This window comes from Papilio polytes, unplaced genomic scaffold (genome assembly GCF_000836215.1).
Source record: "Papilio polytes unplaced genomic scaffold, Ppol_1.0 DF822289.1, whole genome shotgun sequence".
NCBI classification, from domain to species: Eukaryota; Metazoa; Arthropoda; class Insecta; order Lepidoptera; family Papilionidae; genus Papilio; species Papilio polytes.
This window is the reverse complement of record NW_013526915.1, coordinates 769,065-783,011: the sequence shown is the minus strand read 5'-3', so window position 1 is coordinate 783,011 and position 13,947 is coordinate 769,065. Positions and strand designations below refer to the sequence as shown.

Genomic DNA, 13,947 nt, shown 5'->3' with positions numbered 1-13,947 from the left:
ATACACATTTCAATTATTTTGTTTGTCCTGTTAATTACGTGTTTATTATTATTATTATTATTATTTTTTAATTACTTTGTTGTGTGTGTGTTTTTTTTTTCTCTTATTCCAATTGTGTTGTAGTGGTGATAAGATTAAATGTTATTTTATTTTATTTTATTTTAAATCGGCCCAGTCGTTTCGGAGATTGCCCGGAACAAACGCGGCTTGCGGACAGACAGATAGACAGACAGAAAAAATGCGATTATCCTTATCAGCAACGCAAATACAACTTCCCTAAAACTGGAATTTTTCTTCTGATATTATAAACAGACACTCCAATTTTATTACATGTATAGATCAAAGACTTGTCCACTCTCTTTCCAAAAGTCAATATTGCTAATATTCAATATACAAGTCAATTAAAAATTCAAATCACTAATGCGAGTTCCATCAAAACTATTTTTCAATTAAAGAAATGATTTCTTGTAATTTTTTATCAAAGATCTTATAGAATCTAAAGTTAATTACATTTAAATGTTAGCTGGCGCAGAATTTAATTAAATACGTTTTAAAAAATGTTATTTCCTTTGTCTGTTTCAAATGTTTCGTTTACGTTCATTCACTTTGTTTTGAACGGAACCAGTGCAATTGATTTTTATGTCGGGAATTGGGTAAATAGATAAAAAAACGTACATCCATAGACTTAGCACAATGAGGCATCGCGCCGAGTTAATTTCACGCACGAACTAACGCTCATGTTGAATTGAAAATGGATAGAGATAAATTCAGTATGTTCAACTCGGATGTAATATTAAATAACATACGCTAATACATCAATATAATACTATTTATTAAAATTAACAAACAATTTATGTTTGTTAATTTTAATAAATAGTATTAACGTACCAGCTTTCACCCGCGTATCCGTCCGCGTGTAATTAAAAAAAATAAAAGTAAGTGGACTATGAATTCTTCCAGATTATGTCCTAAATCTATGGCAAATTTCATCGAGATCAGTCCAGAAGTTTAGGCTACAAACTCTAACAAACGTCCATCGATCCATCCAAACTTTCGCATTTACAATATTACTAACATACCTTACAGTTGTACTTTACTTATTATTCTTGTACAAAAGGGTTTTAAGATTGTAGAAGAAATTATTACATAAGACCACATTTTTATTAAGTTTTAATACGTTCTTATGTATGTGGCAAATCGAAATGATTATCTTTTAAACACGGCAATGATGTCTTTAGACATTTTTGAACCTTTTGAAAGTGCAACTATTATATAACTGCAGGCGCTTAAGTTTTCAAAGTACAAAAAGTTAAGACCTTAATAACACCTACTCGTACAGTAGAGCGGAACAATAGAGAAAATGTGCCGTGTCTTTTGTTCATTCTCGCAGCATATAGTGTACTCAACTTTTTCCTGAAAGCGTTACAAACAAAGAATTGCCCGAGGATTTTCAACGAGTCGCCTTTGTCACTTCCCTTTCTAGGAATGTAATTTGAATTTTTCATAAAGAATTTTTATTTACGATTTCGCTTATTTCTAAAAGCATTAACTGGTTTACTTTATTTTTTAAAGACGTAGCTGAAAGGCATGCGTTGCTCCACGTATAGAGGTACGAAAAGATTTATTAAAAAAACTAGCTTTCGCCCGTGACTCCGTATAACTCCGTATAACGCGGAATTAAAAGAAACAAATGCAAGTAGCCTATGGTTCTTCCAGATTATCCTCTACATCTATGCCGAATTCTCTCGAAATCTGTTCAGCCGTTTTGGCTACAAGCTCTAACAAATATCCATCCATCCATCTAAACTTTCGCATTTATAATATTAGTATGATAAATCATTTTCAATAATGATCTTTCATTTATCAATTTATATGTTTGAAGTTGACTACAAAGTGAATAGTTTCTCTTACAAACCTGTCGTAGTAAAATGACTTTAGCACTTTTATCACATTCTCGATATAATGTGTTTTCAATCCTATTACTTTACACCTTGCGGAGAGATCCTTTGATCCCACAAAAGGTGCTTTGAGTAGATAAAAGTACGAGGTACGCTCAAAGGATTTATTTAAAATACTCTCTCTAATAGTAAGTGTTAATAGACGTTAATGTTTTATTAGCTGAATAAATCTTGTCTTTTCTTAGTTTTAATTTTATAAATCTAAATTAAATATTAAGGAATTATTTAGTAATGTCTGTTCAACCGAAACACAAACACAATACAATTTTATCATCTATACTATCTATACTATTATAATAAAGCGTAAACACACACTTCTTTGTTGCCTAAGATCTCAGTAATCACAGCATATTTTTGAATAATTATTTTTTAATAAAAATCCCTACAATTACGTCACGCTTTAGTCAATATATTTTCACGCCAATAAACTTAGGTGGTAAATATTTTGGATAAAATCCCTAATGGGAAAGAGACCACAAGTTGCTGCCAACATCACGGAAGCAAGATTGTCAAGGTTTGTCATGTCATGTCAGTTTGACATTTGTTATTGATAATTTGACAAATGTAAACAATAAAATAAAATTTTCATAATTTCATGCCGATGAAGCCGCACGCGAACAGCTAGTTATTAATAAAAACTTAGATATGAACATGTTTTGTATATTACTTCCTAGAATAATTTTGTTTCCGATTCAAATGAGTGCAATCTCTTATTATGTGAGTATAAAAGATTTATATTATTTTTATCATAGTAGGAGGGAGTAATTGAATTTCCCCAGTAACGCAATACGGCCGATGGAGACTCCATTTCTATTGAAATCTAATTTCCACCGGAGATTCCAGTTCAATCATGACAAAACAGAAACCGACTCGACAATGTTAATTGGAATCAGACTGCAGCGCACTTTGATTAGTAACTCGGTAAACTTGAAACTGCACACTAATCATGTTCCCCGAGGAAATGCTCTTTTGTTTCTTGTTTAATTAATTACCCCTTTCATTGTTGATTATAATTATGGTTGTTAGACGTAATTTGGAGAGATTTTTATATCACTTTGGTTTAATTTTCTAATATGTTTGTGGTTGTTAATTGTATTTGTTACTTAAATATGCTGATAGTTACTTTATTATTATAAGCAACTAAAACTATGGATTTAATTTTTATTGAGTGTAATTTGTTAAAGTATTTAATTATATTTGTCTTTATTAGTAGGTAATGTCAAAAGATGGTATAGATTGAAGGTCTATAAATATACCAGCTTTTGCCCGCGACTCCGTCCGCGTGGAATTAAAAAAATAAACTACAGTGAGTAGCCTATTTTATCTTCCAGGCTATCTTCTGCAACTATAACAAATTTCATTGAAGTCTGTTCTGCCGTTTAGGCTACAAATTCTAACAAATATCCATCTAAACTTGCGAATTTATAATAATAGTGTGATATATTTCTGTTGTAAACAGAATTATTCAACTCATTGATATTACATATTACTTTACTGATTCACAAATTTACTCATAATAAATTCGAAAGCTTTTAATGTAATAGTTTCAAAACAAGATTTCATATATTATATGACTGTGACAAAGAATACGTTCCTTTAATGTGTTTCCTTCAAAACTTTGCCAAGTTTTCTTCTGAGTAATTCCTAAGTGTTGGCAACAAAGGCAATAACTTTTTGACACAAACACCTTATGATTTGATATACACGCCTTTTGAATAAGCTGTTATTTTACATCTGCGAAACATACTTCATACTAATATCGTAAATGAGAAAGTTTATGGATGTTTATTACAGTTTGTAGCCTAAACGGATTTCGATTAAATTTGGTATAGATGTAGATCTCTCTTTCTTTTGTTTTTTTTTTTAATTCCTCGCGAACGCGGGCGAAAGCTAGTCATTCATAATGCTTCACAGATCTTTAATTTTTAAATTTGTATTTGTAAAAGGTTTGTAATTATTATAAAATGTTGCTAACCACTATTAATAATAATAAGAATAAGAAAGCTTTATTTCCCATCACACACATATGTACATACATAACATTTATATTAAAATTTAGAAGTAGGTATTAACTATTGTTATTATTACATTAAATTTGAAAAGATTGCAATTAAAGACACCTAGCGTTAAAAAATATTTAAGTTATAACAATAGAAAAAAAAACACTACTATTTGTTAATAAAGATTCACCTTTCCAATAAAACTGCGTTTAATTTGAGATTTCAGTCAAAAAGCTGTAACTAATCAGTAAACAACATAGTTATGTCATCTTAAATTTTACTTTACTTCAGTATTATTGATTACGTTATTTAATCTGTAAAAGCGCGTCTGTAAAAAAATAACGCGACAAAGCAGGTTTACAAAACACAACACGATCTCCACAGTTGACCTACATTTGGGTAATCGGTTGAAATGACCGAGGGATTAATCCGTAAAATACTTTTGTGAGCCCAAAACCAGCCTTTTTTATAAGGATTAGTCGTGAAATAGTACGCAGTATAGAAATTCTAGCAAAAATTGTTAAAGCGTAACAACAGTACTGTAGTCAAATTCATTTGTTTCATTTATTTTATTTTATTTTATTTAAATATCTTTACCGATAACTGAAGGGATAAAAGTTTTCTATTTATATTGCTATATGACTTTGCCTATCTAAATTTTAATTATTGTTTATATTATTCACTGTTTCTTTGTTATTATTTATTGTTATCAACAAACAACATTGTTTTAAGATTTTTAAACATGTTTTACTTTGTTAAATTGCTCAGGATAGAACAGTACCTATAATTTAAAAATGTAAGTAAATTAACGAGGTAGTAAGACTTATCATGATGTAGGGATCTGTTAGGTACTAAAAGGGATGGATGAAAGAAGAGTACTTGTGGCAGAAATAGGAATGTCTTATGCTCCACATATCCATCGAGTCCATCCATCCACGAAATGAGTATATTAGAAGAAGTTTGAGAGTAGCCCTAGTGGTAGAGAAGGTAAGGAGTAAAAGGTTAGCATGATATGGACATGTTATAAGGAGGGATAAATCGCATGTTACAAAGAGAACGTTAGTTATAAGGGCACAACGGTAGAGGTAGACCTAGAAAGATATTTAACAGTGGTAGAGCCGGCTTTAACATCTTCGCACAAATGGGCCAGCTTGCCCGGTGGAATACCACGACCACACAGAAAACAGCGTGAAGTGGAAGAAATTCCGCGTTTCGTCTGATGAGTGTGGTGCCAGAGGCCCAATTTTAGTCCCTTTTCCTTTTCACCCTTTTCTTGAGAGGAAGGGATGGGAAGGAAAAGTGGATCTGACGGGTGGAGGAGATGCATAAGAAGGAGAAATGTCCTCTTTATGTGCGTCTCCTTCTCCGTCAATTAAGGTAGGCACCGCATCTGCAATTGCGGATGTTTATGGGCAGCGGTCTCTTTTCATTTCGGTGGATTCGGGTGGCCGCTTGCACGTTTGCCACCTTATATTATAAAAAAAAAAAGATATGGATGGATGATTGAGATGACGTATGATAGAGTAATGTGAAGTGCAAAAAATTGTTACGCCACTACGGGAGTAAGACAAGGAGAAAAATGATGATAAGTAAAAAGTAAATTTATAATCTGCGGTCATAATGAACTAGGTAAGGAGTTATTAAATTACAAAATATAAGCAAGTAAGCTTAATTCTTATTATGCGAAATTTATTTCATACACTAAATCTTAGTTCCATTGTAAATTATAAGAGTGTAAACTGTGTATGTTAGTAGCATACGGAGTAAAGAGTAAATTTTCCTTTTCCCCAAAGGGTAACATCGTAAATTAAACAAACTTGAATTATTGCATTCTGTGTAAGAACTCAAATACAGTAAAACTGAAGACATTCTTAATATAAAGTTATTGTTCATATATTTTGTTTCATTACAAGTACATAAGTTACATCTGAGTAAGCATTTTATGGTTATTGTGGCTTAAATTTAAGTATATAAGTTACGCTGAAATATGTTTACTATGAACCGTGAAATTTACTTAGTCATCATTGAATTCATCACAATAGCCGTTGTTAAGTACTGGCAAAGAACAGATATTGTAACATAGATTATAACTTTGGTCCTTGACTTAATCCTCCTGTTGCCTAGACTAGACCATCGTTCAATCGTCACGTGCCTGCATAAGCTACTCTATCTACGTGGAATTCATACCTTAGCATCTCGGTTGGAACTTAATAAGAATACTTGATAAAGATTATGTTTACATTATTATGTATACTAATATAATAAAGCGTAAACACACATTACTTTGTTGCGTAAGATATCAGCAATGATAGCATATTTTTGAACAATTATTTCTTTAATAAAAATTACACTACACACTACGTCACGCTTTAGGCAACATACTTACACGCTATTTAACTTATAGGGTAAATAAAATGGATAAAAACCCCGATGTAGAAAAGGGACCATAAGCTACAAGCTACCAACATCGAGGAAGTAAGATTGCAATGGTTTGTCATCATGTCATGTCATATTGACATTTGCAATTTAAAATTTAACAAATGTAAATATTAAAATAAAGTTTTAATAATTTCATGCGGATGACCTTTTTAACGTGATAATTGAATATATTTGGTTTCCTTAATAAAATAGATTTCTTATGTACAACGTAATACGCTACCCCTTTTGTTCCTTTCATCTATAGACCCGACTCCACGTCACATTAAGGAACTAATAAGCTTCGGGCGCAATGTTGATGGCTACCATTCGTATAAACGTTAAAACTAATAACCTGGCAAAATACATTTACGCTATTCCAGTCGTATTCGAATAGCCAGGTATATTATGCATATGTACTTAATGTACTATTGCAGTATAGGTTTACAGAAAACCAGAAAGAATGAAAACTTAAAAAAGTTAATTTAATTATGTTGAAACAATTCAAAGTGGTACATAGTCATGGTATTAATACTATCTATACTATTATAATAAAGCGTAAACACACACTTCTTTGTTGCCTAAGATGTCAGCAATTACAGCATATTTTTAGAATAATTCTTTCTTTTAATAAAAGGCCCTACACTTGCGTCACGCTTTATGCTATATATTTTAACACTATTAAACTTAGAGGGTAAATATTTTGGATAGAAACTCTAATGTGGGAAAGAGTCCATAAGTTGCTGTCAACATCAAGGAAGCAAGGTTGTCATCATGTCATGTCATTTTGACATTTAAAATTGATAATATGACAAATGTAAACAATAAAATAAAATTTTCATAATTCCATGCGGATGAAGCCGCACGGGAACAGCTAGTTTAAAATAAAAAAAAATGTAGAACAAAATATGACTAATAATGTCGGCCTAATTCCCTTTAAAAATGAAAATCTTATCCTCGCATTTTTGCCGCAAGCTTAGCCAAGATGTTTAAGAGAAAAGCATCTAAATGTAGAATTTAAGTAACATCAACATAATATATACAATTCACATGCGTACGTTGTTTCATTACAGAGAAATGGCTTTCGTTTACAATTGACTGCTGATTTGCATTTAAATAAAGTCGCTTTGTGAAAAAATATTGAAGCTTCTTTGCTTCCTATTATGTCTTTGTCCATTATTAAATTTAGTACACAATATATTACGATGAATATATTTTTTATTCTGGTTCTATGTCAGAAATATCTAAGTAAATAATTTTACAAGACTGTCTTTTATAGTGTGTCTACATACTCGTAATTTAGATTAGTTTGGCAATACATTTTAAATTTAGTAGGGATGTTTGTGTAAAATCAGTCAGGAATCTTATCGATTTTCGATTTTTATTCTTATAGAAGTTGGAATCGATAGATTTATAGTTATAACTTATGGAATAAAAAAAAACACTGTTTTCTCAAATTAATAATGACCATAACAATAATGAGAGTAAATAAATGTTTATTACTGGTACAGCAGTAGGTAATCGAGTTGGATTTCGCTATTATTTCTGTCATCGCTAAATTCTCTACACCATAATCAATACTAGAATTGTCCTATAAATTAGTTAATAAGAAAACAATAATTTTAGTCGAGTTCGATAATTATTTAAACCGAATATCGATAGTTCAAAATTGTTCGCTATGCGTGTTTGTTCGTCACTACGATACTTGTCTATTAAGTAAGGCATTTGCTTGTCATTTATCAAACTAATCTAAATTATTTAGACAAACTATAGTATGAAATTAAAATGAAAACATTAGCAAGACATTTTTGGGAATAAACATAAAATGTCATTCCTGTAAACATGTCAACGTCATGTGTAAATGAAAGGTGTCATTTAAAAGAGGGAGCACATCTTTGACTAAACTATCGCACAACAGTTGTGCGATTGTCGATTGTTTCGCAGCAAATTCAACTGAAAAAATCGAGTAGTGTGCGCACATGCATATAAATTACTAGCTATTGCCCACGACTTCGTCCGCGTGTAGTTTAAAAGTTCAAAACTTACGTTCGCCCCTATATTCGACCTAAATACCTAATCTAAAGTATTAACTTAGTAGTAATCTACATAATAACAGAGATCTACTGATGCAAGATTCCAAATTTCTAAGCTAAGCTAAGCTCTAAGCTATTGTTTGTGTTCGCGATATCATCTAAACTATTAGTCCAATTTAAATACTGTAAAAGACAATTTTATTCTACTTTAAATTCTCCTAATAACAAACGCATTTATTTGGTTAAGGATTAATATTGAAACCAATAAAAGAACGCCGCAAATAGCGTGCGGTTTTTAATTCAATTCGTAAACAAAATCTTTTTAAGATCTACATTTCTTTCATACGTCATTTTTATATACCTCTAAGGGTTTAGGCAGCGTAAGTCAAGAAAAGTTAAAGTTTAGTGAATTTTTAACGCCGGCGTCCAGAAACACGCTATTTATTAATAGTTCCTAAACATAAGTAATCATAAAGTAGCCTATGTTACTCACAGATAAATTACCTTTCTGATGGTGAAAGAATTTTTGAAATCGGCCCAGTAGTTTTTGAGTTATTTCAATACATACAAAAATACAAGGTTTTCCTCATTATAATATTAGTATAGATAGGCCAAGACTAAACAGTTGTGCGATAGTTTAGTCAAAGGAAACTATACAAATATGGCTACATCTGTAAGTATAATCGAAATAGTAACTTTAATATAAAATGGCAGCGGCATTCTCTCGTCTAATTCACAATGGCGAATAATGCAGACCCTGGAATACGCTATGAAAGTTTCTGAATAAATCTACATATTATGAGAACTTTGCTGTGGTCGACAGTATTGCCGTTTGTCAGCCCGTACATAAGTTGAATGGAATTTACTCTTTTTGTCATAGTTAAATAATTCAATAATTCATATTAAAAGCTGCACGTATGTCAATTGTTTAATTATAAAGAACTGGTGTTTTTAGAACTATTGAGTACTAGCTGTTGCTCGCGACTTCGTCTACGTGAAATTAGGAAATAATAATAATAATATAGGATATGTTACTCAGTGATAACGTAGCTTTTTAATGGTGCAAGAATTTTGACATCGGCCAAGTAGTTTTTGAGTTATTTCAATACATACAAAAACGCAAATCTTTCCTCTTTATAATATTAAGAATGGGTACAAATGTTTGAGTTGCATATGTCGGGTGACTCTATCAATGTGTTGTCACATAACATAGAAGTAAAGTAATGGTAGTTAGGTTCTTTCATTTGTTTTGTTTTACGTTATTTGAATAAATAAAAAGTATTCATTTTGAGCGTCTAAGAGCGTTCTAAGAGCGTCGGTGGCTCAGTGGTTTGAACACTTGACTTGTAATTTAGGTCTTGGGTTCGAATCCCGCCGTGTACCAATGTGATTTTCGATTTTTCGAATTTTCATATGTACATAATTTACCCGACGTGTGAAGGAAAACATCGTGATGCAACCTGCACATATCGGCGAAGAAATTCAAAAATATGTGTGAAGTCAACCAAACCGCACTTGGCCAGCGTGGTTGACTATGGCCTAGTCAGCCCTTATTAGGGTAGGCTCCGAGCCCCTCGGTGGGGACGTATAATGAGCTGGTGATGATGATGATGATTCATTTTGAGGTTGCATATTTTTGAAACAAGTTAATGATATAAAGGTATGTGTTATGGCAAGAGTCGTTCTTTAAATATTCAATAAAGCTATTCAAACAGTAAAGTTGGTGAACAAGAAAATTATAAAAAAATAAAGAGGTAACTTGTGTGTCGTTAGTATACCAGTACTTGTTTTTACGGTTATGTTTACATTGTAAATGTTTCTCTCGAGAGATGTCCATTCTAAATTTAACACTTTCAAACATTTTTAAAAATTGAATTTTGCGAATTCTTTTACCCTCAGAAGACGTCAAAATATTATCGTTTTATAAAAGAGATATAAAGTACATAGTTCTACAGGATAAACTATAACGATCCACGAACAAAAACATTTCCATATAAGGTTTTTTGGAAGTGTAAACTTAAAACTGGCAACAAGTCTAAAAGCCTGGCCTAGTTTCGTGGACAAGAAGTTCAGCACAAGAGGCTTTAAGAATGTTTCTAAAAAGGGTTAAGTTAGCTAGAAAGAAATTTACTTCATTTAAACAATGTAATAAATTAGTTTAAACTTTATAAAGAGGAGATTTCGTTAATAAAGAATACTTTATTATAGTTTTTTTAATTGAAATAGATATTCAAGACTTGTAACAGAAATAAATCTGTTGTGTGGTGTTTTAAATACAATTCATATTTTATTTAAAATAATATCATAATCTATACTATTGTAATAAAGCGTGAACACACACTTCGTCGCCTAAGATGTCAGCAATTACATCTTATATTTGAATAATTCATTTTTGAATAAAAAGCCCTACACTTAACCCCACGCTTTAGGCCTTTAAATTTTCACGCCATTAAACTTAGGAGGTAAATATTTTGGATAAAAACATCAAGGAATCAAATTTGTCGTTATGTCATGTCCTTTTGACATTTGTAATTGATAATTTGACAAATGTAAACAATAAAATAAGATTTTCATAATTCCATGCAGATGAAACCGCACGGGAACAGCTAGTGTTATAATAAAGGATAGATAACTACACAAACAACAGTATCAAAGCAAAGATTTTAACAGAACGAACGCTAAATCGATTAGGTTTGCAATTTGAATTTCTATTTGCATATTCTCCTGGTAATGTGTTGATTATTAAATATTAACGTAGTGGTCAAATAAACGTGTACTTTTGATAACTGCAATTGACTTGTGGATACTGAATTTGTTAATAAATAATTCATATCACATAAAACGATATAACTACTTATGAATTTTAATTTAGAGTTTTTCTTACTCTATCCTTGTATTTAAATTTATGCACACAATGCTGTAAGTGGAATAAAGTTGTGTTATCACAGCTTTTTGTTCTTAATTAACAATAAGTCAGAGTGAAGTAACAATTAAGAAGATTACTTCGGGCGAAATTGAATTCTATTCGTGGCACTTAAGAGCGGAAGTGGCTAATCGAATTAGCTTCAGATCAGGTGTGTCAGTGCAGGCATTTAACTACGATACTGCAGTCGTTACACTCGCAGTTAGGCTAATTGAAATTACGTGAGTTGAATACTTATTTTAAGTGAGAAAATGGTGATAAAGCATCTGCTGTTATGTATAACAGTAAAGTTGTAGTGTAGTGATGAAGTCAGTCTAAGATTAACGACGTAAAATACATAAAAGTAAACTTTGATGGTTTTAAATGGGACATTTAATAAAGTATGTACTGAACTATAACTGATAAATTAATTAACTAAAATTACCTTCCATTATTTACTCAGAGGTTCTAAGAATCGGAAGGTAACATTTCGATCTCTCCCTGCATCTCAACAATTTGCTACATTAAAGACTGGAATTTGTCTAACTTCAATTGAAGCTCATCGCTTTGAATATTGGTTATAGTGTTGAAATCAATCGTTCTAACATTATTGAAATATTTACTAAATATAGTAATTCTAGCTTTAATAATACCACGATTACGAATAAGAACCTATAAGTTTTCGGCCATTACTAAATCGAGATAAGGTGAACGCGCACGAGCGAATAACGTGATAAGTAAACAAAGCGTAAAAAAAGACAAACCGTGCAAACCGCTGTAGCTATGTACAACGGTCAAGTAGTAAACCGCGTCGTCAGCTGAATCCGGCGCCGACACCGCTGTGATGTCGTCACTCTGCGACAGCGACGCTCGGCTACAGCGACACTCTGATGTCCAGCAGCAGGTCGCGCAGCGGCACGAAGGGTCTGGCGTCTGGCGCAGCGGCAGCGGCTGGAATAGTCGGCATATACTATTACATTAACTGCCTTTTATTGTTTACGTTTTATTTTGGTAAACTACAGCAAAGTAGACAATATAAAAAGAAAACAACATTTTAATAGAACTAGGTCACCATTTTAAGTAAACCTTTTTACCCCCAGAAGGCGTCAAAATATAATCGTTTTATACAAGAGATGTAAAGTATATAGTTCTACAGGATAAACTATAACGATTCACGAACAAAAACATTACCATATATGGTTTTTTGGAAGCGTAAACTTAAAACTGGCAACAAGTCTAAAAGCCTGGCTTTTTGGAACTTGCTGCTGAATCCCCTTTTGGAGGAACTCCTCCAGGAACACATAGAGTGGGTACACACTGCCAAGCTTTTGCCGACGATGTGGTGCTGATGTTCTCTGGGGGAAAACCTCGGAAATACAGGACCGAGCCAATGTGGCCCTAGCCCTTGTTCAGAAGTGGGGAGTCAGGAACAAATTAAAATTCTCGCCTGCCAAGACCAAGGCAATAGTCCTCACAAAGAGGATCAAGTACGACTCTCCACGTCTGAACATGGATGGAAAGCCCATTGAGCTAGTTAGGACGGTTAAGATCCTGGGCTTGACAATTGACGATAGACTCACCTTTAAGACGTACATTACGAACGTCTGTAACAAAGCGCAAGGCCTCTATCGTCAACTGTCATGAGCAGCCAGAGTTTCTTGGGGGCTAAATCCAGAGATCATCAGGACTATATACGTGGCAGTTGTGGAACCCACGATCCTTTATGCGGCCAGCGTCTGGGCACCAGCGGCCAAGAGGAAGTGGACTTTGAGGTTAATGAACCGGGTGCAACGGGGCTTCGCGCAGAATATTGTGAGGGCGTATCGGACCGCGTCCCTGAACTCGGTCCTAGCACTTACTTGGTTGCTTCCTCTGGACCTTCGAATTCATGAAGCGGCCCTTCTTTACGAAGTAAAAAAGGGCCATACCCAGCAAGTGCTAGGAGATTTGGAGCTGGAAAGACCGATCCGGTACGCCCAGACTCTGCACCCCGCTCACCTGGAGGGGCAGCAGTTCGACTGTAAGGCGGACGGTGACGAAGGGACCCAGCGAGCTGTCGTCGATGTAAATATTTACACCGATGGCAGCAAAATTGAAGGTAAGGTCGGCGCGGCGTTATCCGTTTGGAATAGCGCCGCGGAGATTCTCTGCCGGAAATTAAAGTTGGGAAACTTCTGCACCGTATACCAGGCGGAACTGTTGGCCCTGCATGAGGCAACTCTGTACGTGGTTAGAAGCGCGAGGTTCAGGTCGTTTGGTACTCATTCCGATTCCAGATCCGCCCTCGAGACGGTTGCTAACGGAGAATCCCTCCATCCCCTGGCAGTGAAGGCAAGGGAGAATATTAGGAAAGGGAGTGAGCAAGGAAAGGAGATAGGACTATGTTAGGTGAAGGCGCATGCGGGGATGGAAGGGAATGAGAGGGCGGACGAACACGCGAAACAAGCTGCAATCGGAATGAAGACCAAACCTAACTACGAAAAGTGTCCCGTTTCATACTTCAAGCGACAAATCCGTTTGGAGTCGATTGAGGTATGAACCAGGCGCTAAAGGGAGGGGGAGACAGCCTCAACAACCAAAGTCTTCTTCCCGGATGCCGTAAGTGCGTACCCTGTCCTGCGAAAGATAGACTCGGATCC

General features: G+C 33.9%; 2 protein-coding genes across 2 annotated transcripts in view; one reads left to right on the top strand and one right to left on the bottom strand.

The window, feature by feature from the left end:
• The window catches only part of LOC106106249, an 81,707-nt gene extending 69,521 nt beyond the window's left edge, over positions 1–12,186 (bottom strand). Inside the window, exon 1 of the mRNA XM_013286802.1 lies at positions 12,073–12,186. The gene's annotated coding sequence lies outside the window, so the exon portion shown is untranslated. The remainder of the gene's footprint in view (positions 1–12,072) is intronic.
• An 898-nt stretch (positions 12,187–13,084) lies between these two features.
• Positions 13,085–13,696, top strand: LOC106106173. Its single transcript, XM_013286719.1, has one exon. It carries the CDS (start codon positions 13,085–13,087, stop codon positions 13,694–13,696), a length of 612 nt encoding a protein of 203 aa, XP_013142173.1.
• The last annotated feature ends 251 nt before the right edge of the window (positions 13,697–13,947 follow it).